This window comes from Meleagris gallopavo, chromosome Z (assembly GCF_905368555.1).
Source record: "Meleagris gallopavo chromosome Z, MGAL_WU_HG_1.1, whole genome shotgun sequence".
Lineage (NCBI taxonomy): Eukaryota > Metazoa > Chordata > Aves > Galliformes > Phasianidae > Meleagris > Meleagris gallopavo.
In genome coordinates this window covers 26,979,018-27,005,384 of record NC_139435.1, presented here as the reverse complement: position 1 = coordinate 27,005,384, position 26,367 = coordinate 26,979,018, and the positions used below count along the sequence as shown (strand labels likewise).

General features: G+C 35.3%; 1 protein-coding gene across 5 annotated transcripts in view; it reads left to right on the top strand.

Moving 5' to 3' along the window:
• The window catches only part of RFX3 (regulatory factor X3), a 125,454-nt gene that overhangs the window by 34,059 nt on the left and 65,028 nt on the right, over positions 1-26,367 (top strand). Inside the window, exon 1 of one of the 5 annotated variants that reach the window (XM_085214340.1) lies at positions 1,436-1,562. The exons of the other annotated variants lie outside the window; for them this stretch is intronic. Coding sequence (XP_085070466.1) covers positions 1,529-1,562 — 34 coding nt within the window. The 5' untranslated portion in view covers positions 1,436-1,528. Of the gene's footprint in view, positions 1-1,435; positions 1,563-26,367 lie in introns of those variants that run through there. 5 annotated transcript variants of the gene reach the window in all.

The following is a 26,367-nucleotide window of genomic DNA, read 5'->3' as shown; positions in this document are numbered from 1 at the left end:
TCTGCAGTTCGCATTTATGAAGATTTAAGGCAAATCTCTTGAATTGACATTAGCCAGTGTGGTGTACAAACAAGGCATTTTTAAATATGTCAGCAGCAAGAGAAATTCTAAGGAAAACACAGGGCTGATACTTGATGCACAGTCAGCTAGCAAGTATGGGTGAGGAAACTCGGAGACATTTAATGACTCTTTTGCCTCAGTTTTTAATAATAATGATAGACTTCGGTATGTTTGGTGATCTGAAGTGGAGGATCATGATTTGGGGAGCACTGACCTTCCATTTGTGGCCACCTAAGGTATAAGGGACCATCTGTATCAGTAGAATGTTCGTGAGTCCTGACAGGATTCACCCTAGACTGCTGAAGGAGTTAGTATGTGTTACAGATGAAGCCCTCTCAACAATTTACCAAAGGTCTTGGGAATATGAGGAGGTCCCTGCAGGAGGCTAGCCAGTCTTATGCTGAGGTTAGACAAAGGAAAACAGAGACTTGTTTAGTCTAACCTCAGTCCCTGGAAAAGTTATGGAGATTACCCCAAGTGCTATTGAAAGGCATTTAAAGAACAAAACTATTGTCAATAACAGTCAACATGAGTACATGGAGAGAAAGTCTTGCCTTGGTAATTTGACCTCCTTTTATAGTAAGGCCACGCAGTTAGTGCTGGTAGATGTAATTTCTATGGATTTTGGTAAGACATTTAATATCATCCTTCACAGTGTCTTCTCAACAAATTGCCCAACTGTGGGATGAACAGGTTCACACTATGCTGAGTGATGAACTGGCTGAACAGTAGAGCTCAAAGGATCATATTGAATGGGGCTACATCTGGCTGGTGGCCAGTCACTAGTGGTACTCCCTGCAGCTCAATTCTAGGGCCAGTACTGTTCAGCATTTTTATCAGTGATCTGGATTCAGGAGTGGAGTTTGTTGATATTACTGAACTGAACTGAGAGGTGTTGTTGACACCCTGGGGGGATGAGAGGCCTTGCAGAGGGATCTAGATGGGTTCGAACACTGTACATGAAATTCAACAAGGGTAAATGCCAGGTGCTGCATATAGAATGGAATAATGCCGGACATGGGTACAAATTGTGAGAGGTCAATGGCTGGAGGGCAGCCCAGCAGGAAGGAGTCTGGGAGTGCTGATCAGCAGCAAGCTTAATGTGAGCCAGCAGCACCCTGGCAGCCAGCAAGGCAAATTGTGTTTTGAGTGCATTAAACATAGCACAGTTAGCCAACCTAAAGAGGCAGTTCTCCTACTGCATTTTTTATTGGTGTGACCTCAGCATTAATATTGTGTGCAGTTATGTTCTCCATCATATAAAAATGATGATATAATTCTTAAAAGTATCCAGAGGAAGGCAGCAAAGTAGATAAGAGGGTAGGAAGGCGTGTCCTATGAGGAGAGACTGAGGACACTCAGGTTGCCCAGTCTGGAGAAGAGGAGGCCAAGAGGTGACCTCAGTGCTCCCTGCAACAACCTGAGGAGAGGAAGCAGAGGGAGATGCCTGGCCTGTTCCTGGGAACTGATGGCAGAATGGGAATGGCACAGAGCTGCCACAGGTGGGTCAGGCTGGGCATTAGAAAGCATTTATTTATCATAAAAGTGGTCAAATACTGGAACAGGCTTCCTGGAGCAGTGATTGATGCTGCATGACCATCAGTGCTCAAGAGGCATTTGAATAATGCCCTTTTTAATATGCTGTAACTTTTGATTCGCTCTGAAGTGGTCAGGCAGCTGAATTTGATCTTTGTAGGTACCTTTCAGTTAAACTGCTCTTTTGTTTTTCTGCTCTTCTTTTCATTCATTTGTAGTTTTCCATAATCTTGAAAACTTGAATGTATTTTTATAAATGAAAATTACGTTGGAGCATGTTCTCTAATGTGTGTAAGAGTCCTGCCTAAATAAATGATTTAAGTATATGAAGCTCAAGATGTGCATTTATAAGAAACTAATAGTTTAATCTGTACCTTCATGTGGATCAGTTTGTAAAATAGGTAGTGTGAAAATGGATGTCTGTATGTTAGCTTCATTTTTAATGAATGCCATTATTATATATACCTATCACAGAAGCATAACTGGTTTTCATGTATTCTCACTAAAAAGAACTGTACCCTTCTTTCACCTACCTTTATATTTTATGAACTTTTCTCCAATTAGTAGGTATATATCTAGTGTTCACTTTGGCTTAGGATGGTATTTACTGGTTGAAGAGATAGCAGTAGTTTTGACTGTGATGTGTTTTATTTTCTTTCTTGCTGTTATAGCATTGTATTGTTGAGTTATTCAATTATCAATGTTTGAAAATCTTGAGGTTTATTCTGAGTGTAACATGATAGGATTTAGAGTGTTTTCAGAACTGTTTTGCTACTCAGTTTCTGTTTATTATAACTACTCTATGATAGTTTATCCATTGCTAGTAGAAGGTTAATTTAAATAAACAAAGCTGTAGCATTGTCTGTAGTATGTTGATTGTTAAGAATTTGGTAGGTTTTAAAATTTGTTGAGCTAAATCTGGTTAAATGGCTGAGCTTTAAAGCAGAGCACAGTGGTTGTCAGTAGAAATTGTGTGGAATGCTTCCTTGCTTTTCATTTATTCTGCTTTGATAGGGTGAAAAACAACAAAAATACAAAAATACAAAAAAAAAAAAAACAAAAAACAAGCAACATCAACTTTTCAACATACTTAAGGCTCTATCATTAGATGTCTTACTAAGAAATCTGCAGTTCAGAAATGAGTTTATTCCTCTTGCTGATTAGATTTTAAAATGGATATTCAGGTATTACAGATCATATAATTGTATGTTTTATCTATCTAGGAATATTTGAATTTAAATGACATGGAACTTGAGAATTGATTTATCAATCCACAGCATTAACCAAAGGCATATTTCAATAGAAATCTGAGAACAGTCCACTTCATGTTCTGTATACTCTTTTCTTATATTATTGTTATTCTAGAGTCTCACCGTATTTCTTCAGACATGTCTCTGAAAGAATTATACTTGTCTTCATTTCAGAGATTAGAAAGTAGAAATACAGGCAGGCTAAGTAATATGCTCAAAGTTGTGAAAGGAAGAATGTGGGAGATCAGGAAGCTGATTTTAAAGATCCCAAGTCTTCTGCAAGAACCAGTGCTCTTGGATTATCTAGCCCAGAAATAACATAGGGAATGAAATATGCTAGGTACTGGATCTATTTATAATTCCCTTTCTGTCTTTAAACCAGAGAAATGCATAATGTTATATATTCCATTAAATGACTTACGAAAATAAATACTGGTTATTATTGTGTGTATTATTAAGAATCTAGAGCTGAAAAGTGGAGACTGCCTCCTGATATTAGTTCAGAGCTCAGCACCCAGAGGTGAACATAGTCTCTTCTGTATTGTCCACTACAGAGCTGAATTCTAAATTTTCTGATACCTAACTTTCTAGAAAGTGATCACATAAACAAATTGGTCAAAAGATGAATTGTATTTTAGCTAAGTTGATTAAAATAATCTAAATCTTTGTTGGCGATTTAGAAATTTACTTTTATTATGCTGCAGGTGCACCCCTTTTTTAATTATTTTACGGTTCTCTAAATCAGGAATGCTATTGTAACAGGAAGTAAACAACCTACAATGAAGTCAGTAAGCAGACAAAATACAATTTCCAAGGACTAGAACTTCCAAGATTATCTACAGCATGCTAGGTTCTTAGTGTACATCTGTTTAATTCACATGCTGATAAAAGAATTCCAAAAGCTAACATTATTAATGAAATGGTTGAAATTTATATTTGCCCGTGATCCTAACATGTTGCAGGAAGAGCTAAATCAATTCACAGTCTTCAGTGATACTGCTGGGGTTGACCTGCTGACGTCTCCATTAGAATTATCAGAAATAACTTTCACATGCTTAGCCCTGTGGGTGAGCGTGGAGGGTAATATTTTTTCTTGATGGACAGATAGCCAATTTAGCAGTATGATCAAGTCTTGAGTGAGTTACCTACTCAAAAGCATTTGAAATAAAATTTGAATATGAAAAAGTAACAAGAGTTTTTTTAAGACTAATCTTTAAGCACATTTTATTATGGAAAACCCGTTCCATGTATTTTGAGTAACTTCTATATGCTGCCACAAATGAAATCAACAAAACAATCCAAATTAAATAAGTATTTGTCATATGATTCTTTGTTCTGTGTAGGTACAAATCTGTCTTTATTTGTAATCATTAAAAGATGAGAAAGTAGTGAAATGTTGAATAGATTTCATGCAGAATGCAGTTGAAACTATTAAAGTGCTAGGTGTATTAAGTGCTTCTAAAAGATGATACTGTTAGAAACGAGAGGTTTCTAATTTAACCACTTGAGTGTAGGGGAATCTGCGGGGAGCCTGTTTTCAAGTGAAATCTCTCCATTAGTCTATTATATTTTTCGGCACTTCATGTTCATGGTTTATGGGAGCATAAAGATTTCTATCCTTTCTCACCACAATTAAATTATAGATGTTTGTTTGAATAACTATGCTTCTTCTGTACTTAAATCACTTAGATACTATGAGGATAGTGAGTTAATGTTAAGTTTTATGTCAATTCTTGTTTTTTTCTATTTTGTTTGAAAACAGTTAAACTCCAGTCCTGATGATTTTTGAGGCTGAACTAACTACTCTACTGCTGCTACGCTAGTACTAGTACTGAAGTACACCTAAATCTATAGAACTCTCATTGTTTGTAATGGAAAGTATCACAAATCCTAGAGTTTAGGAGTGAGTGCCTTTATTGTAAATGCATCACAAAACACACTTCTTCCAACAGGTATACTTACTAAACTACATGTCTGGCTTTCTATTCTATGTAGAAACTGTACAGGAAGAATTCTTGTATTGTGTTAGTACAGTGTATTTCCTAGCAATTTTTCCTACGTAAATAATTTGGTACTTTCTCTTATTTTTTCCCCTCATTTTCCCCTTTTTCAACCTACTACATTAAACGTTACTGAAGCTAGATTTTTTTTTCTTTTCTGCAAATATGATTCAGGACTTTTTGGGACTTTTTTTCTGTCTCTTTTCTGCCACCCTGTGGTCTGATTTTACTTGTAGAATGAGTTCTTTGTTTCTTGAAATAGAAAAAATTATAGGTTGTTGTTGCTGTTGTTTTTTCTCACACATGGATTGTTCTGCAGTTATTTTCTAAACCTATTTTCAGATCTGAGATGTAACAAAACTCCTACTGGCATTTTAGATCTTGGTTAAGCTTTCATGGAAAACTGATCAATCAACTTCATCTGACTTCATCTCTGTCCTTTTGTTTCTGAATTTCTCTAAGCAGATCATCAGGTGGAAATACATACATCTACATCTATTGCTCTTAAAATATACACATCAAGATAGCATAATGTATTCAGTTTAATTAATTTACAATAATAACCTTAAAAATGTTTCTTCAGTCTCTCCTTTTATAGCAAACCAAACTGAAATCTTTAAATAAGATAAACAGATTTTACCAGAATAAAATCTAGATGTAACACAAGAATTAGTCTAAACTTCATACTGAAAATATTCAAAAGTCATGAAATTGTTGTATAAGAAGGAAAACTTTTAATTTGCTGGTTATATTTGACTCTCTTTCATCCACTGTTGAATGAAAAGTTTTAGTTTATGCTCCTCTTGGTTTCACTGAAGACTAAGTGTTCCAGCAAGAATTAATCTTATCATTTTAAAGTGCATATGTAAATTTAGAAGGTGAAAAAACATGACATTTTAGTTCCAGCAGTCTGTTGTGGCATCAAGATATTGTCCTGCAGAAGTATTGAAGTCTCATTTCAGCATAAGATCTAGTTGATCTCTTACATTTACATTTGATGCAAGTTAATCTGTTCCTTATCTGCCAGTGTAGACTAATCTAAATTATATTTAAAAATCACATGGTTGTTAATTTTAAGTCTCCCTGATATTCTTTTTCCTCTAGACATATCAGGGTTTTAATTAACTTTCTCCATTAATGGAATTCAACTTAAAAACTTTTCACATACTTGTTGTATAAAATAGCTCTGAATTTTGTATGTAAATGTGCACACCATCACAAGAACAGCTGGGAGGTTTGGGGCTGTTGCTGATAAGATGGCTGAAAAAATACATAGAAATAAATGATGACTATTTTGGCAAATCTGTCAAACAGAAGACCTTGACATGACACTCCTTGACATGAGTACTAGAGGAGCACTCTTTAAAAAGAGGAACTTTTTTTAATCTTATGCTCCATCAGAAATGAAAATATTGATGGAATTTCAAATAATTTCTGTAGGATTTTTTTTTCTTCAGCTAGTATTGTAGCAAATACTGTCAAATTAGAAACAAAATTTTAAAAATAGCAGGAGATTAACTGACAAACTGGCCTATTCATTTGTAATACTGAACTTTGATAACATCCTGTATTGATGAATATCACAGGGTTTTGATAAGGGAAGAATCTTGTTAGAAATATGACTTTTGTACAGAGGGATCAATGATGGTTTGTGGAAGCAGTTGTCACAAGGGAAGGTGAAGTCAGACTTTAAATACAGCATAGAGAACTGAGGAAGAATATTTGTTGAGCTATGTGTTATAGATGGAAGTGGAAAAGGAAAGAGTAATAGGATCGAGACATTCCAGATAGTGATACTAGAGTGAAAGTTTGAGCATTGACTGTTATAGCTTAGATGGATTCTTACAAAATAGTCGTTTTGTTTTTGACAAAAAGTAGAAAAAATTAATGAGGTTTCTCTGGAGCTCTAAATGTGACAATTTCGTAGTTTAACTTGTTAGAAAAATGAGAAAGAATGAATATAAAATATTGCCTTTCCTCTATTACTTTTTTGGGTTTTTTTTTTGTTTCTTTGTTTCTTATCCTTCGCTGGGGAAGGGATTTTGATAGAAAAAGACAGTGAAGTACCAAGTCTTAAAAGCTCACATATTGTATGAGTGACCTCAAAATTTTGTAAAAGAAACATTCTCCATACATTTCATACAGTTAGCAAGACTTCAGGATTTTCTTTGAGGTTTGAATTTAAGTAAAAATTTTAATATTTTCTATTTTTCTGGGATTCACAGCCTTTGTAATTTAAAAATTGCCATGTAAAGTGTAATTTTGGAAGAAGAACTATTTATGTGACTTTAGATTATATTTTTACATAGAGGTTCTTTGACAGTTGTAAAATTCTAGGTAAGATAATGAAGAAATGAGTATTCTCTTTCAGTGTGCCACATATATCTTTAAAATAACATAGGGAATTATTTTCGAAAAAGGAAATCCTTACAGTTTTTACGTTTGACGTACCTTTATTCACTCCTCTATGTGAACGTGTTGTTTACTAATAAAATCTTACTTCCCAGGAAGGGGAAAAAGAAGAGTTCAAATGTGATAAATATTTTAGCTTGTCCAAGGCTAATGTTGATTTAAATAGTTCTAGGTCTTCATGGTTGACAGCTGCAGATAATTAGCTTTTTCTTTCTTAACAAAGAAAGCAAATGGAGCTGCAAGACATTCGTTGCCTTTTATGTCGTCATCATAGTAATAATGTATGTATTTAAATTCAGCACTTTCTTAAATTGATTTAGCACTATGCTGCCTACATTACATGTAATGGGAGTGACAAGTAAAAGCTGCAAAGAATATTTGTATTGCAAGAGATGGAATGATTGACATTAGTGGTTCCTCTTTACAAGAAAAAGCAATGTTGCAGAGCCTAAAAAATTGTCCTAAATATATAATCCCTAACATTTCAGACTGCAAAACTTAATTTTGAAAAATGATTACCACTTCAGTTGCTTTTAGTATGGGAACAACAATGGCTAGAGCATTTTTTGAAAAATAGTTCTTTTTAGAAATTTGTTAGCATTATCAGTAATAGAAATTACAGATAAATGTATATGTATTTTACATTCTAAGATAATATTTTAACCCAATTTGAAAGAAATCAAATAACAATGTCACAACTAATCCAAATAAATATCCTGAAATGCAAAAACTGGCATATTAAATTGGCATATTAAAGACACGCCATTTTGTTGGAAATAAGTTAGGATTTGTGGTTCTATATTGTGAAAGATTGTTAAAATTTACAAATATAAATTATAAATTGGATGCTTATCACTAGTGTGTGCAATTTTTAGCTGAAAAGATTCAGAAATAAATGTGTTAATCTAGAGACTTTGTCTGTTCTGTTGTTGATTGTCTATGTTGTCCAGACCAAGCTATTTAGATTAATCCTTAATTAGATTTTTCAAGTGTTAGTTTAATTGTTTTTCTCAAGAGTATGTTTTAGTTGTTGTTTCTGAAGTTTGTCAATGCACTTACATGAATTTGTATTTTGATTTAGCCTCCCGGACATGTTCTTGCATTTGAAAGGAAATAACTAGGAGTTAAGAGACATGAGTTTCACTGTCTTCTTCCATCAATATTTATGCCATGTTATTATTTTTTTATTAAATTGGAGAAATAATATATTGGTACCAAATTGAGAACAGCTTAGTTAACAAAGAATAGGGTTTAAAATATTTAACTTAGAATAGTGTACAAGAAATATTTTGGAACTCAAACATCTTTATCTAATCCATTTATTTTGCAAACATTGTCCTTTTTGTTAGTCAGTACAAGAAAGTAAAAATTTAAAACTCACTCAAAAAGCATATCAATCTTATCACATGACTTTCAACTACCATTTGTAATTCACTTCTGCCAGTCTTGTATCAGCTTCAAGTTTGCTGAGGGCACACTCTCTCTTGCTATCTGGGTCATTAATGAAGACGTTAAACAATAATGAACCCGGTTTTCAATCCCTGCAAGTACTCCACTGGTAACCAGCCTATGGCTGGACTTTGTGGCACTGGTGACAACCCTCTGTTGGTAAAATCTACTCAGCTCTTCTTTTAAGGGATATGTACCAGCAGTTGTGTTATCTTACAAATTATTCAGCTAGTAATTTGTAACAAATGTTTGTGAACTACAGCTCAGAATTTAGTTTTTTCTTACCATGGGCTTCTTCAGTAGCATGTCTGTCTAAAATGATGCAGAGATTCTTATGCATTCTAGATCTTAACCTGTCTTGATCTTGATCCAAACAAATTTTTTTAATCTACTCAAGACATTTAGTGAAACAGCATTAAAATATTAATTTCAACAAATCTTGTATTTAAACTTTTTTTTTTTTTTTTTAAGTAATGACATACAGCTGTGCTACTGTATTCCTGAGCACAAATAGCAAATTTCAGATGTTTCAGTAAAAAGTTTGACTGTTGGGCAAGAAGTGAAAAAGAGGTCCTAAATCTTTGTGAGTTTTTTTGTTGTTGCACAAGACTGATATTATCCAACTCCATTTCCTAACTAGATTAGATGAGATCCTTTCATTAACTTTCCCTTTCCTTACTTATGTTTTCATCTGTAGTAGTATTTGCACCTTTGTTTTTTATTGTTTTATTTATCTATTAGCTGTTTTTCTTCTTATGTAATTACAAACAAGAAATCTTTCCAAGCATTCTTTCCTCTTTTCCTATTTTGAAACTCTTACTACCTCACATTAGAGTGAATCACAGCCTCAAGTAGAGTCTAATTTTTGAGGAGTGCCTAGACTCCGTATTGCTAGTATTGATAGCACATAATAGAAACATGATAGAACCATCTATTGTATTTTATTGTACTTTTCTTCTTTCTTTCCAAGCTGGAAGAATCTGAGTAAAATGTGCTTCCTACTGTTTAGAAAAGAAAACATACTTCAGATGATACAGTTGTGTTGCAAGACAGAGGCATTGGTGCCTGCAGAAGTGGAAATCCTGAACAAAATGCCAACTTTAGAAGAATGTGTTGAGGGGCTGAGGACAATAAGGAAAAGCTTCAGTGGAAATTCTAAAAAAGATGATGCAAAGACAAAGAGCCATCTGATGGGCCTGTAAATCAGAAACTTATTTCAGGAAAGTTCCATAGGAAAAAGGCAAGTCCAAATGGGAGCTCCCTTTGCCCACTGTTTTGGAGGAGTCTTACAATTCCTTCTAACACCATGAAGAAACATAGGCTTGTGTTATATGTGTTTCCTTATCTTTAAGTCAATGTCATTATTGAGCCTTTTAAAAAGTTGCAGCTGACTGAGGAGACAGAAGTCAGATTTGTTCCTATCCAGGCCTGCAACAGTGTTATAACAAACAAAGAGAGGACACTGGCTTTTAAGTAACCTGGAGACCTCACCTCCATTATAATCTATTAATGAAGTTTCTTTGTTCAAGAATTAAACCATGGCTGAATGTTCAATTTCTCGTCTATTTGTAATATCATGTCAGATATTTCCATGCCTCCACTTCTGTTCATTTTTCCTTTGTTTGAGAAGAGATGGGAGGCTTTAGGGGTAAAAGTCCAATTTTTTTCAACTGTTGATACAGATTAAAGCTAAGAGACAGCTTGGCTTGCTAACTAGAACACCTGGAGTTTATTTAAGCAGCCAAGGAAGCATTTTGAAAGGAACAAGGTAGTTGTGTTGGAAGAGATTCGTGCTCAGTATCAACAGATGCAGTGCATGTGTGTGATAGCTTTCCAACTATGACAGTGGTGTTAATTACAGTTAAAGTATAGTGATAGGCACGTTTTCCAAGCATGCTTCCACCATTAGTCTAAAAGGAAAATGGATTTTCAATAGCTGGGATTTTAAAGGAATTGTTTAGCAGGGCTTGTACATGCCAAAAATTGCAGACTGGTGGGGAAACAAATTTTTAAACCAGCCTTTGAAGAAGTTGTTAGAGCAGCATTATGAGCAGCATCTTTACTTACTAGTAAAGAACTAAAAGGCTTCACTACAAGGTGTTTTAATGCGATGCTTACAGTTGAGAAATGGAGATATTTTGGTGTGCAGCAGTTCTCACTGAACTTACGTATTATCAAAGTTTAACCATAGTTATAGCCACAGAGCTATCAGTGCTGTGCCTGTGAATATGATCCCTTTTAACTCTGTGAGGTTTGAGAAAATCAAATCCTGGGACTCATTTAAAGGTAAAGATTATGCACTTTTACTCAAAATGGGACAGCATATCACAATGTATATGACAAAAGTCTTTTGACGGAGGTGATCAGCAGCTGTTCATGGATGAAAGTTTCATACTAGCTGAAACTGTGGGAACAGGTACCCATGCACCTATGAATTTTATTGAGATGTGGTCATGGAACAATTGAGAAGACATTCTACAGGACATTAAAAAGTGAATCTCGGTGAGGACAGTCTACAAAATGATGGCTGTGAAAGTTAAAAGAAAGAAACAGCAGCCCAAGTCCAGGACATATAAATATTAGTGTTCAAGTAGGGTGAAAATAAAGCTGGCAGATGCTACCTCATGCTACCCAGCAAGGCCAGCACCAGAATTTTCCCAACAGCATCTGCTTGATCTTCACCATAGACTTGATGAGGATCCAGGAACTCTCTTTGAAATAGATGGTGACACTGCCAAAAATACAATACCTGCACAGCAGGAATAACAGCAGTGAAGACGTCATATTTGAAGTAGCAAGGTAGAACATGGCAAGGCAACAGTATAGTTTGAATAAAATGTATGATTACAATTCCTTGTTATGTTGATGAAATATAGGAACTGTTTTACTAACCCTCATAATAGAGTTTCAGCCACTGACTTTCTAACCATAAACCTTGCTTATGTGCCTGTCATGACGTAGACAAAAGGTAAAATGGATAAAAATTCTTACTTTCTTATAATGATTTTCATAAATATGTTTTAAAAAAAAAAAAACAAAACAATATGGAATCCATCTGAAAGGTTGTGTGTGTGTGTTTTTTAACTAGCCCACTATTTATTTATTTATTTATAAATTTAGTCTTTGGGTATTCTCAATGTTAAAGTGGCATGAATCTGAAAGAAAATTCAGACTGAACTGAATAAACTGTCCCCTTGATGAAATCTTCTTTGTATACAAATATAGAGGAAGAAATACATTTTTCTGTAGGAGTGCTTATACATTCATTCCATACTATTGGATGTACCTTATTCGACACTTCTTAAAGAATGGTGTTAGGAGCCTCCAGAGTCAGGTAGGTTTATCACTTTTGTCTTGTTTTGCTCTAGAAGAGTGAGTTATTTTCCCCTTTCTGATTGTTCTGTTTGCATTTAACATGTATTTTTGCAGAGCAGCATTAAGCACTTCAGCTTTTTTTGTATGATAACTATCTGTTATTTTTTTGAAAATGTCTGAAAATGTATTTCATATTATCATCCAGAAAATGAGCCACAGAAGACCTAATGCCTTCCCCAGATAATTGTGGCATCCTACCGTTAATAGTTACATCTGTATTTTGATCAGAGTAAGTAGCCCAGTGAAACCACAACAGTACATTTTGGCACCCTGTGTGACACTCAAAGGATTGAGATGACAGAAGATCTGACTAGTGCAAGTTAAAACAAAATTGCTATAAGTGCTGAATTGTTTTAATAGTTTAATAGTTGTCTTTCACAGTGTTCTTTTTTTCCTCATTTGCAGAGGTCTTTTGGAGTTTTTTCATGGAACCATATTATTTAGTATCTTAGTTGCTATATGCATTTTTAGTTGTGCTGTTTACAATCTCCAGGGGCTGGATTAAGATTATTTTTCTGTGCGTTATAACACCAGTCGGAAAACTAATCTACTATTTGTATTTGACATTGCAGTCATCTTCATACTTCATACTCTTTCCTTTGTCTCCTTGGGGAACCAGACTATAGGAGAAGTGTCAAACCAATATGTTCCTATTGCTATGTCTCCTAAATGTTTTTCAGATTTATTTTAAGATTAAACAACTATTTAGGAGCATCTCCCAGAGATCTGCTCCAAGGCAGGATAGTTATGAGTGGCAGGGAGTGTGGAAAGGTATAGGCAAGTACCTAGAACAGTGAGAAACCTAGTGTTTTGGAACTTCACCCTGAAAAACTTCAGAATTCTGGAAAACTAGTAAAATACTTGGAAAATATTTCTTTTGCCCTGGCAATTCTAGAGAGACACAAATCGCTGTAATGAGCTGAGGTCTAGCCTATGCCTACCGAGCCCTGTACAAAACTATACAGTATCATAATGGGAAAGAGATCTCAGGATCTGATGACAATGCAGCAAGACCTCCAACTGTGAATGTCCCTGTGGTTGCTCCAGCCCCTGCAGCACCCTGCTGCTGCCTCAGTCCCTGTGACAGGCCTCGCAGTTCAACCAGTTCATTAGCTGTGTGTGGCTGAGCTGCCTGCCAAGTTGAACAGCATGAAGCAGTCTAACAGTTAAGTAGCCATCCTGGCCTTTGATATTAGGTGCTAGGAAAGTGTAGTCTTGAAATTTTATGTCCGTAAAGAACCAAATAAACACTAAGAAATGTATGTCCCATTCAGTCTCCTGTTCTCCTTCAGTTTATATTTCCATCCCTTCCTTTTCTTCATGTGCAATTGCATCTGGTGCTACCTTTACAATAAAAACACAATATGCGACTTGTGTCCAGCTTTCCTGCCTGCAATTCATATCATAAAAATTACAGCCTTGCCCTTCTTCTGGATCATGAGCATGAAGTATTAGTTTATGTTACAGATCTCTTTATAACACATTCTGTACTTTAAGACCAGTATTTATATTCATGTTGCTTTTCCATAGAAGAACAATTTGCTTTTTTATAGCTGGGCCTTGTTCTTCTGAAAATATTTTCCACAGCTATCTGCATGGGTACTTTATTCTTATGCCTGCATTAACTGCACTGTTACACGTAAAATTCACAAATGTGAATATAATTATAAAATGTAGGGTAAAGCTCACAGACATTTCTTGCCCCAGATGCCTTCCTGATGTCCCTTACATCATAATCATATTCATCATTTAAAATTAGAAGACAGGTGTATAGATATCTGAGGCTGTTATTTGGCTTTTATGTCTTCCAGCATTGTTTTCTTCTCAAATAGGAGGATAATGCATATATGTGTTAACATATAATAGATTCTCAAAGGGCATCCCAGCATTGTCTTTGTGTACAGACCCTCCCAGTTTCTTTTGTAGCTTTTCCAGCCCTTCATACATCTCTATCTGTCACCTGTAAGTGATCTCTAAGACTTCCAGCAAAAGAGATGAATGTCACTGTTATTTAGGTTGGTTAAATTGTGCAGCTGTTTGTCTATAATTTTAGAATGTCTATAAATTTAGAATAGAAGCCCGGTGGCTTCTATTAATAATGTTAACCAACTGGAAAGTCTCATAGAAACACAGCTTTTACTTTCTGAAGAGAGTCCTAATGCAGTTTAAAATTTTCTCTGACTGCATATAACTTACAGTAATACTGTGAAAATACAGAGTTCAGCTTGCTGACAAATTGAAGATGGAGCCAGGCATAATCACAAGGTTCATATAAATAACATGAATGGTCAGAAATTTCCTCTGGACTCCAGACAAAAGCTTCATGAATAGTGTGTAGCAGTAGCTGGTCTCGAATAACAAATGTTTGTTCTGCAAATCTGCAAAGTCCCAGACTTTGAATCAGAAAAGCTACACATGGCTTCTATGAGATACTCTGTCCATCTTCCTACTGTGCTACATTTGAGGAAGAGGGGAAAGCTGGACTTCTTGAGGACCTGTTGGGGATTCAGAGAGCTGCCCATCTCCTTCTGGAGGCATCTGCAGTCATCCTAGATTTGTGGGCACAACCTCTTGCTCTGCGGTGGGCTGAAATACAACTAGTGAGCTTCTTTGGGGATTCCATCTAGCATGAGATACTCTACTACTGGATCATTAAGTAAAGAAATGCAGCTTACATCTATGGGACATTATAATTTCCATTATTCCTTGCTGACAAATAATTGTAGTGATACAGAATTAACTGTTTTCCTAATTAATGGTTTTCTTGTAACATATCAGCCCATTTATGATTCCCTCTTCTTGTCTCTCTACAGCACTTGAAAATGGGCATAGTTTTTAGGCTCTGCAGCGCCTCCTTGCTGTTTCTACAGTAGCTGTCATCTCTTAAAAGCATGGGTCTACTGGCTACATGGTCTACATTTCAAACGCAGCAGCCTAGGTCTTCCTACTTTCACAGTGACTGTGGTCTAACAAGACAGTCTTCATCATCTTATTTTGCATTAATGATAAGGAAACATATGGTGCCTCTTCATGGTGTTAGAAGGAGCTGTAAGACTACCTCAAAACAGTGGAGAAAGGGAGCTCCCATTTGGACTTGCCCTTTCGCTATGAAGCTTATCTGGAAGAAGTTTCTGATTCACAGGCCCATCAGATGGTTCTTTGTGTCATTTTCATTAGGATTCCCACTGTCCCCACTCCTTCAGCACATTCTTCTAACTTGGCATTTTGTTCAGGATTTCCACTTCTGCAGACAGCAATGCCTGTGTTTTGAAGCACAGCACAAAGCCCCAGAGCTGTCTCAGCAGTAGTACATGGCCATCCTAAAAAGCAGTTTGGTGCTGCAGTTGGGGGTGTATTTTTGTAGGATTGGGCTCTTCTTTGCATGTGGCTACAGATGCACAGGGACCCTGTGGTGAACTGACTCCTAGGATAGGTCCATAACCCTGAAATGTGTTCCCACTTGGTTGTATGTCTCTCACCTCCTCACGAAACTCACTCTCTTCTGGCCCTTCTCTCCTTCACATATTCACAAGGACTAGTTCATCAAGTTGTTCATCTTCCTGTTTGATTACTTTTGATTCAGTTTTAAACCTTAATTGATAAATTTCACTAGATTATTGTAATGAATGTTTTTAAACATTTTCTATATATGTTTTTAAGGTTAGAGAAAGTTTTAATATATGTATCTTTACACTATATATGTTTTCTGTATATAGCTTTATACAATCTATAGAGCTATACATATATATGCACATAAAAGTATATAAAAGTATAAATAAAACATATTTCTATGATTTGCTAAGAGATTTGTATCAAGACTTCATATGAATACATGCTGGCTATTCCCATCAACTCTGAATCTAGGAGTTCTCCCAAAGGTGCAGGATGTTGTTTCAAATGTAGTTACTTGTATGCTTTGCCATGACTTGGTGGATCTAGCAATAATTGATTTCATTAATAAAATGGTATATTTGTAAACTTACTTGAATTTTCTTATCTTTGTTGCATCCTTCTCATTCAAAGAAGTAAAAGTGGTAGAGCATATAGAATTTGCAGTATACTTGATCTAAACAGGTTACTGTACTATGAGTGTGAGCACTGTTGTCTATGTTGATTTTGTTCTTCATGACTCATTATAAAAGGTGCAATTACATAGCATCATTTTTTTGCAGTCAATCTCTCCTGGCATAATAAACAACTTTTATGGAATGGTTTATGCTGTGCAAATCCAAATGTTCTCTTTTGAGCTCAGGATAAAACTACGCACACAACCCCCATTCAGCTTAGTGTTTTCATTTACAGAGTTTTCCTGATATGTGTGGTCCTAACATTGAAACTGCTTCCCTATCTCTGTAAATCTAGGGAATTAAGAATAGGAGTCTATGTTGTATGGTCTTTCTGGTGTTGTATGTCACTTACTAATAAAATTTTACAGCATAATTGTTTACATGTTTAAGTTTGAGAAAAAACACTGAATAAAATCTCATGACTGTAGTTTGTGGAACTTCACTGTCTATACTGAATTTTCTTTCTTCTTTTTGGTATTTTTTTTCCTGTTGACTGAAACACCTAGCTTATTGTAGCTACATTTTTCCCTAAAATAATGTTATTTCAAGACAGTTTGTATGGGAAGTATTAGTATTTTATCCCTGCTGGCAGCAGGTGGGGGTAAGAACTCAATGATCATTGAGGTCTTTCCAACTTAAGACATTCTGTGATTCTGGATTCTGTTATGCGTAGCGTGTACATGCCTGTTGTCTAGATGTGGAAGTGTTCTTAGTACACTGAGAGCCCAGTTTGTTTTTCAAAATGCAAAACTAATCTATTTTTAAAATTTAAGTGAGACAATGAGTGATGTGCAGGTAGTATTCTCTGGGATAGGTACCTTTTCTTCAGAAACTTGAGAATCTTTGGGAGGTGGGGAGAGAAAGAGGATGGGAAAGAAGAAAGCGCTGACTGTGGTAGGAAATCACAGAGCTACAAGAAGTGTGCTATTGTGACTTTGTCATTTTTAGGAAAAACGTAGTGTTTCTCTTAGTAAATAGTTTGAAAGTAAGGAAGAAAAGGTCATTTTTATTTTACAGTGTATTTTCTTGCAGACTGTTGTTAAAGCATACAGCTCATTCTAGTGTTCTACATTTGTATAATTTGCACTTCATAAAGAAATTTTGTTTTGCCTGAAGTGGTTAAATACAGTAATTGAAGTGGCAAATATGACTGGCTGCACCGATTAATAAGCAGCTCTGACATTTCAGTTGTGAAGAAGCCATTTAGACTTGGCTTATCTGTAAACATTTCATTATGGATATAAAATGGGTGCAACAGAAACCAGAGCATGAATATGTCCATTTTTTAAACTCTTCTAAGTATTGTCATTGACTTTATTTTGTATCTGGTCTCAGTTGAACTACCTTTATTTTTCCTGCCTTTCCAAACCAGTTGATATAATTGTGCCATTATCTGGATTCACTAAAAATGAAAAACCACTTGGGAACATACTAGACTTTGACATTTTAGCTGACTGTAAGTATTTTAATTATGACAACAGAATTTGTATCTTTTTTCTTTCTTTTTTCTTTTGTGGTACAAAAATGAGAATTCTATTTCCATGTTATTATTTTAATACAGGAAACTGTTTAATTTTTCACTTCCAAAGTTACAACTAAGAGAAAATATGGAGTAGAAAACCATGAAGTATTTGGCATGGAATGAGTATTTTATATTTTGGAATAACATTATGAAATATATGAAATCAATGTTGAAAAAAAAAAAATACTTATGCCAAAAAAAAAAAAAATCTTGCAATCACTTGGCACTTTAGTGTACTCTGTAGCAGAAAGTTGAATTATAATCCAGAGAAATAAAGGAGAGCAAAATCATCTCTCTTCACCCAGAATGAAAAATCAGCATTTTTCTAGGCTTGATGTGGTCATGTGGTCACTGTTCTACATATCAGTTGATATCAGATACTAAGACATAAATACCATATCTGGATTGATATATACACCGGGAGAAGTAACTCTTCAGTAGGCTTCTTTAAAACATATCATTCTGCGGAGTCTGGCTATTAGGTTAGTTTTCTTTTGCAGTAAAAAAAATTCTCCATATAGTTGTTGAGTTTTTGCATGTATGTGTTGAAACTTGGCAGAACTACCTGTAGTATTTATCCATATATGCTAAATGAGTGAGTAGCTGAGAGCACTTGCTGTTTTTAGCTGTGTTCAGTTGATTCCCATGTTCCAGTTGCTCTTCTAAAATTGTGATATAAACTTCACATTGATTTGTTTTATAGGCAAAGTAAGTAAGAACTACTTGCTATTTCTAGAAAAGGTAAGTAGTTGGCTCTATGAAATCGTGGTGGAATTGCATATTTAGTACATTAGTTCTGTAAGAATTAAACTGGTTTCTGTACTGAAAGTCTGTGCATATTCCTTTACGTCAGTTAAGTCAGTTCTAAATGGTGACAGCAGTGTGTTTGCTCTTTCTGTATGAAGAGAAAACGTAGTATAATTAGTGTCATTTCTACAATGTAAAGAAGACTCAAATTAGCTGTGAAACGTTCTTACGGAACAAAAGCTATGAGACGAAAAGTCTGTAGAAATCAAAAAGGATTGGAAGGACAGCAGCCATGCTAGTGTAACCATGCTAGGTTCTTAGCAGTGAAAGAACAAGTAATTCCCTGTCTGTTTGCAGGAGATAATAAGGTATCATGATGTAATCCAATCAGGGTGAATGAACAAGATTGTGGGTTGTGAAATTCATTATTAACAAGGCGAAGTTACATGAAGTGTACTGAGTATATTATTTTGTACCTCCTACCTTTTTTGAACTAGTTCTCATTATTTCCACCCGTCAGGTGGTGGAGAAATTGAGACATCTTTCTGTTTTTCTCCAAGAGTATTCTTTTCATCTTTTATTTGTTAAGACAATGTACAGATCCAAACTGTCTTTTTTCTTCTATCTTCTTCATTGGAAATATTCTTACCTTAAAAATTCACATCTTTGTCTTCTAAAGTTTTGTTTCAAACTTAACCTTCAAGTCTACTCCCATTATTATTTTGCGTTTATCACACAACACAATGTATCAAATGCAGAGGAGCAGTTTTCACTCTCAACATCCTAGCAGTCAGTAATTTCTTTTAGTTTGATTTTGAATATGTGCTCTCCTTACCCAAACTTGTCATCTGGTGCAGTTCGTTACTATGGTTATTCACTTTCTCTGTACAGATTCCTCAAATGTAAGTAAAGCTTAAGGAAGGAACTTGAACATTCCAGATTTTTTGATAAAATCTCCTCCCTTTTGATACCTAGAAAATAGCAATAACTGAGAAGCATAATGGCTAGTTAACCCAAATGTAGATTAATGTAAGCATTGGTTTGGTATGTTTGTCTCCATCCAAGACGTCAGATGACTTAAGAACAGGTAAATGAGCTATGGAAAGAATATTGACAGGATTTTTTAGGTTGACATACCTTTTTAAATGAAAGTTTATGTTGTTTTAGACATACACAGTGCTATATTACTGGTGTTTTTTGAGAATTTGAGTAACTGTGTTTCAGGATAAACATTATCTCTACCATTTAGAGGACACATCCCATTAAAGCAAAGCCAAAAACAGTAGGATGGCAAAGTGAAGGTCTTCTCATGGTTTTATTAATTAGTACTTTTGAATTATGGCATACTGGCTAGCTATGAAATTTGTTAACACAACTCTTATTCTGTGTTTTAAAACCACTACCTTATCATATCAAGAAATGTATGAAGAAATAGGAAATATTTTAGTGCAGTTAATTTTCTTTGGAATGGACTGTGCATGGGATTTTTCTGCTCCTTCGAATTCTAGTGTTGTAAGACTTCTAGGAGGAGGGGAAGTTGACTGGAGTGCCATGTAAATTATAAAAGTCTTGCCTTTCTTCAGTTCTGAAGGGGGAGGAGACATGGACAAGTAAATGTTTCTCCGGTATTAACTTACACCTACACGTAGACAGTTTTACAACTGTCATGTAGAAAATGCTACTTCTGATTGCTGAGTTTGTGAGGAGTCTGTCCCATAACAAGAAACTCCAGTAACTAGAAAATAATCTTGTTTATCACAAGAAGTACTTCGATGTACTTTTTCTGAAGTTATCAAGGTATATCATGACATTTAGGAGGGAAGTGATTTACCTGTGCATCTTCTATTCAGATGGCTGTGTACTTAGTTCAGAGATGGACATGTTAACCAGAGAAATTGAAGGAAAATGTTTAACCTTAGAATTACAAAAGAATGAGAGTTTAGAAAAAGCTAAGATGATCTAAATGATTTTTAAGCAAGCTAATTTTGTAAATGACATATCTCCAATCCAATAGCGCTGGAGGCTCTGAAAACCTATAGAGGTCTAAATAACATCAGTTTTGATGTATTTTATATTGCTCAACATCGCTTTTTATTTCAAAATTAAATGCAATAAAAATGTATTTTAATACTTCTTCTCTATTTCTACAACTGGACTACAGTCCTTAGAAATTACATCACAGAATAATGTGGACTGGATTGAACCTCGGGGACCATCTAGTCTATCCCCTGCTCAAAGTAGGATAAAATAAATCAGATTGCTCTCCAGTTTTCAGTACTTCTAAGAGTAGGGATGCCAATTATATCACCTGTAGCATTGTTTCACTACTTTTCTGGCTAATTTGTTCTTTCCTTGGATAACAGTAAGATTTTTCTGTAGACTTCTCAAGTCCAAAGAAATCCATTTTGATTGATTCCTCCTTTACCCCTTCCTCCTCCCCCCACCCCTGCTTCAAATCAGATTTCTCTACAATCTGCAGAGATACCATACAAATTCTATTCTGCTGTTAGCAAATGCTTGAATGTAAGGAACAATCTTAAGTGGAAGGGACAGAGATGCGTTCTGTGGATCCATTAGAAATATCAGATTATGGCATAAAAACATACAAAGCAGATAGGTAAAGAGGTACTAAACTCTTGATATCTGTTTGTTTATAATAGATTTATTGAAAATGTGGTTTAAAAAAAAATCTCATGTAGGTTCTGTGCTTTTGGGTCCCATACCTTTTATTCTTTTTCTGTGATAACTTGGTCAGCTGTTTTCATCAGAATATTTTAGTTTTTTTGAAATAGTTAAACTGTATTTCAGCTATGGCTGAAAAACTTATCTCTCAGTTGAATAGGAAAATGATTTTTCCTATAGATTCCTATTGAATTACATTTGATTTAAGCGATAGTTTTTATTTTTTTTAGATTATTGTTGTCAGATCAGTCTTTTTGCAATCTTGTTGAAATCTCTTTCCTTGGAAATTATATAGAAGCAAGACATCTGTAACCTCTGCATTCAGTAACTGGATAGATTTTGCACCATTTCTGCTTTACGTTTTTTGCACTCAAGTCTTACTGTGTTTAGATCATTCTTCTAATAACTTCCAGTGTACCAGCTGTGTTTTTAACTAAGATTCACAAATTTCAGAGCAGTACTCTATATCCTGGGAAGTCAGGGAAAAAAAAAAAAAAAAGTGATAGAAGTGAAGATTAATCACTGGAGATAAAGTCTCCAAAAACTGGAACAGTACTGTGATGATGTGTCCTACTTTTTTTTCTTCAAACACACTTATTTGACATAGTTGTCATAGACTGTCGGCTGTCATAGTTTTGTTGGCTGCTGCTAACTAGTAAAACACATTTTTTAGTATATAAAATTTATATTTACTGTAATGCATTTCTTTCAACTAATATGGCAAAGATGAAATATGCATTTCAATTACTTTCAAGATATTTTATACAAAGATGACATCACATAGTTATCTAGATAATATTCTAAGCACTTCAATTAAATATTGAATGGATTTGAATTATAATATGAAAAAACACAAGATCAGTGCTTTCTGTTTGAAAGTCTTTTGAGCTGTGTGTGAGCCTGTAACATCAGTTCTAATGTTTTCAACTACTTTGACTTCTCAAAAATTTAAAGAAAGCATTAGCCATTTGGAATATGTTCTTATGATGTATAAACTTTGAAGCAATCTTTGTGTAGTTCAAAACTAAGGTAAAGGTGCCCCTATTCCTTTTCTTTTCCCATTATACATGACATTTATTGTTAGAACTGGTGTTCTCTAATTTGACGTAGAGTAGCAGTAGCATGATGGTTTGTTTTGCTTTCAGCTGTTTAATGTTTAATTTTGTACATATTCCTAAATTTAAAGGAAGTCTTCGAATATTGAGCCACTTTTCATCTCTTGAATGCTCTAAAAATGCTCTTAAAGAGCTCTTACAGCTTCAATTGTTATTTAATCCCTCTAAACTCTCTTTACTATCCAGCGATTTACATCCAGATTCTGAGTTGGCAAGGAAAGGAAGAAAGTTAATAAAGTAATCAGGGAAATAATCCAGGGATGTGAGGTGTTTCTTCCTGAAGAAATGGCTAAGTGGAGTATTTGGAAATCATCATAGATTATTACTATTTTAATAACTTTTAAGCCCAAAGAGTTAGGTGGCCTGTAGGAATAATCACAAAATAAGTAATCAATAATAATAATGGCAGTTTATTTAATAACAGTCACAGTGTATCACAGGTTATTTATGTTATGGGCTGAAGCTTATCTGAATTTTTTCAGTGGTGTCCAGTGACAGGACAAGAGGCAAAGACAAGAGTGGGAACTAACTGGAACACAGAAGGCTCGGTGTGATCACTAGGAAGCACTTTTGTGCTGTGTGAGTGACCGAGCATTGGACAGACTGTGGAGTCACCCTCTGTGAAATATTCCAGAAGGAATCTGGGCATGATCCTAGACAACCTGCTGTAGATGCCCCTGCTTGAACTGGGGCTTGGAACAGGAGGGCTCCAGAAGTGCCTTCCAGCTTTAATTCTTTTGTGAAAATAATGCAGGAAGCATCACAAACATGTACCAAAAAAATGTGTAGCATGGACGTAATGTATAGAGAACAGAAACAATTTCCTGTAAATACTGCTTATACTTGTTAATCTAAGTAGCTGTCTCCAGTGACTATAATACTTTAACTTTTCATTTTATATTTTGATCTATTGAGTGATGAAATAAGTGGTGTGCCCCAGGGGTCAATATTGAGGTCAGTCCACTTTAATATCATTGTTGCTGATCTGGATGAAAGGATTGAATCCACCCTCAGTAAGTTTTTTGTGGAAATACGGAATTTCATTATGACAATCATTGACTAGTATTTCTCTTAGATGCTTAATAATATGATTGTCCTGACATTGTTTTTGATTTTTATTACTGTGTTTTTGGTGGAGTTGGCAACAGTAACTACTTCCATTGGTCCCTTCCAGCATGTGTATATCTATGCTTCCTCTTGCTATTACTCTGCTATTGTAGCATTATGCTAATATAAATTATATGTGAACACACAGTATCACTTTATATACTTTATTCTGTGCCATTCAGTTAATCACTGCTCATCCCATAGATCCTTAAAAAGATTAAAAGATTAATGAAATCCATGTTGTTAACTGAAATATTTAGCAACCCATCCTTATAGCAGAATATTCATCCGCTTGCTTTGGTATAAGAATCTTAAGGCAAGCAAGCAATCTGTGTTTAGTAAGAAACTGGTGTTAAAACATGGAAATATGTTAATATTCTACAAGTATTTATAATATTACCCTTTGTCACTGTGAATTGCATGTATAAACTTTCTTCTTTACTGTTAATAACTACAGTTGGCTCCTAGTATTCATTCAGTATTTCTTGTTTGAAGACTGTTATTCATAAAATATTTATTTACACAAATATTAAAAAGGAATACTTACCTGAAACTCTAAGGTATTATTAACACTTGTTTCAACATATACTACTGGTCAAGAAACAAGTGTTCTGGATTACTTCTTGAAAGTTGATGTTTTTAGAAGCTTTCCTTTGCTGTGATGTGAAAACACACTATATAGTTAGAAATTCTTCGTAAGTGTACTGATGACTCATCATTATAAATTCTTAAAATGTGAAGATTAGCTTTTTATTCTGACCATTAGAAGCATATTATTACTGAGTGTTATTACAAGGTCTTGTTCACTTTACCTTCTGGTTTGTTTAATTTAGCCTTCAAGAGAAGAAAAAAGAAATTTCCTACCACACTTAAAATTAAATAATACATTTCTATTTTCTGCCTTGCTGCATTATTTTGTGTAGACAATAAAGCATATGTAGCTGATCAAAACTTTTGAAAACTCTAGCAGTTTTAAAAAAAAAAAAAAAAGTAAATCAGTTCAGCATAAAATAGTCCAGCAGCAAAATAAACAGTAATCATTAATATGACGCATTTTAACAATCTTGTTTGATTAGTCATTGATAAGAGTTAGACTCCTCAACCATTTAGTCTAGGTATTTCAAGTCTAGAAAACAGAATTTTGAATCTGAGTGTATAAAGAAATTAATAGGGAACTTAACAGACAACGTGAAATTTTACAGAAGAGCTTTGCTTTAAAGAGCTTTGCTTGTGTTCTCTCTGCTAGACTGAAGAACTACTAATCTCATCATGTTCAACAGCTGAACTTGGGCAATATATTTTTCCCACTTGGAGAGGTTAATTAGCTTTCTTTCAAAATGTGCCCTTTTTAGCTTCCATACATGTGATACAGCAGGCTCTAGCTATACAAAGCAAAATCATTAACAGGTGGGTGTGTCTAACTCCTTAATTAACCAGAATGAAAAGAATCTTTATCAAACAAGCATCTGTTACTTGTGATGCACTTGAGTGCCATTAGGCTAGGATGGTATCTTTTCTGATGAAATATACAGTACTATTGCTTATATGTAGCAGAGGTGAGAAATGCAGAGACATAATCTAGATAATCAAAATGTGTTCAAGGAAGACGATGCAATGTAAAACAGATATGTTGGCTGATTCAGGAACATGTTAGAAAAACTAATAGTGAATAGGAAGACAATAAAAGTTTACTTCCATACTTTCTGTGTGGTGTCTGCAAGAGTAAGTCTGTGAGGTGTATTGTGCCATAGTGAAGAATTGCATTTAGGATAAAGACTTACAGCAGAAAGATGAAAAAAATATGTTTCAATAAATGAATATTAAGTCATTAGGTATATTTCTGCTTAGGAAAAACTGACAGCAAAGTTTATATTCCCCAGCCATGCAGTAGCCATCCTGACCTACCTTCTGATAAATCAGTCTAGAGAGCTGCCAATTAACCTATCAGATTATTAGTCATAGAATCATAGAATTATTTGAGTTGGAAGCGACCCTTAAAGGTCATGTCATCCAAATCCTCCAAAATAAACAGGGACACCTACAGCTAGATCAGGTTGCTCAGAGCCTTGATCAGCCTGGCCTTGAATGTCTCCAAGGACAAGACTTCCACCACATCTCCGGACAATCTGTTGCGGTGCCTCACCACCCTCACTGTAGCAGACTTTTTCCGGAAAATTCTACTCAAACTAAATCTCTCCTTTTTAAACTTGAAACCACTTCTCCTTGTCCTGTCACAGCAGACCCTGCGAAAGTCTGTCCTCTTCTTTCCTGTAGCTTCTCTTTAGGTACTGAAAGGCCGTTATCAGGTCTTCCCAGAGTCTCCTCCCTTGCCCTGCTGGCCACACTTGTTTTAGTGTAGCTCAGGATACATTTGGCTTTCTGGGCTGTGGGGGCACATTGCTGGCTAGTGTCCAGCTTGCCAATCGCCGGTGCTCTCAGGTCCTTTTTGGTGGGGCTGTGCTCAATCTTTTTGTCTCACTGCAATTTATAGGAGAGAGAGGAGGTTCTTTTAATACATGTATACCCAACAGCAAGATTAAGACACAACAAGTCAAATGTTAGCCCAACCAGTTTATTACAATCCTAATTGCTTAAGGATATAGGGAAGAAGGGCGATAGAAAGGAGATAAGAGCAAGGAGTTTTTGTAGAGAGCAAGAGAGAGATAAGATAGTCACCATCGTGGGTCCAGCATGGTTTGTAGTGGTTTGTGGATCTCAGTAACTCATCCAGTCACTGCGGGGGATGGGAGAGAGCCAGGAAGCTTTGCAGCAGGCAGGCCCTGGGGGATCTTTTTCGAACAGGTTTCTCCCATCTTTGGGAGTTCTTTTCCAAAGTCCAAAATAGTTTAGCGAGAGCCTCTTATCCCCCGTTTCTCTGTTGTTTCTAATTCTACTTTACTCTCTGTTAGTGTGACATACCTGGCCGAACAGATAAACTAGCAGGGAGTGGTGCCTTCATTGCCATGCACAACCATTATCGCCTTTTGCACTGGTCAGATCCTTCAAGCCGCACCCCCGAAAAAGACTGCTTGTCCCACTTCTGCT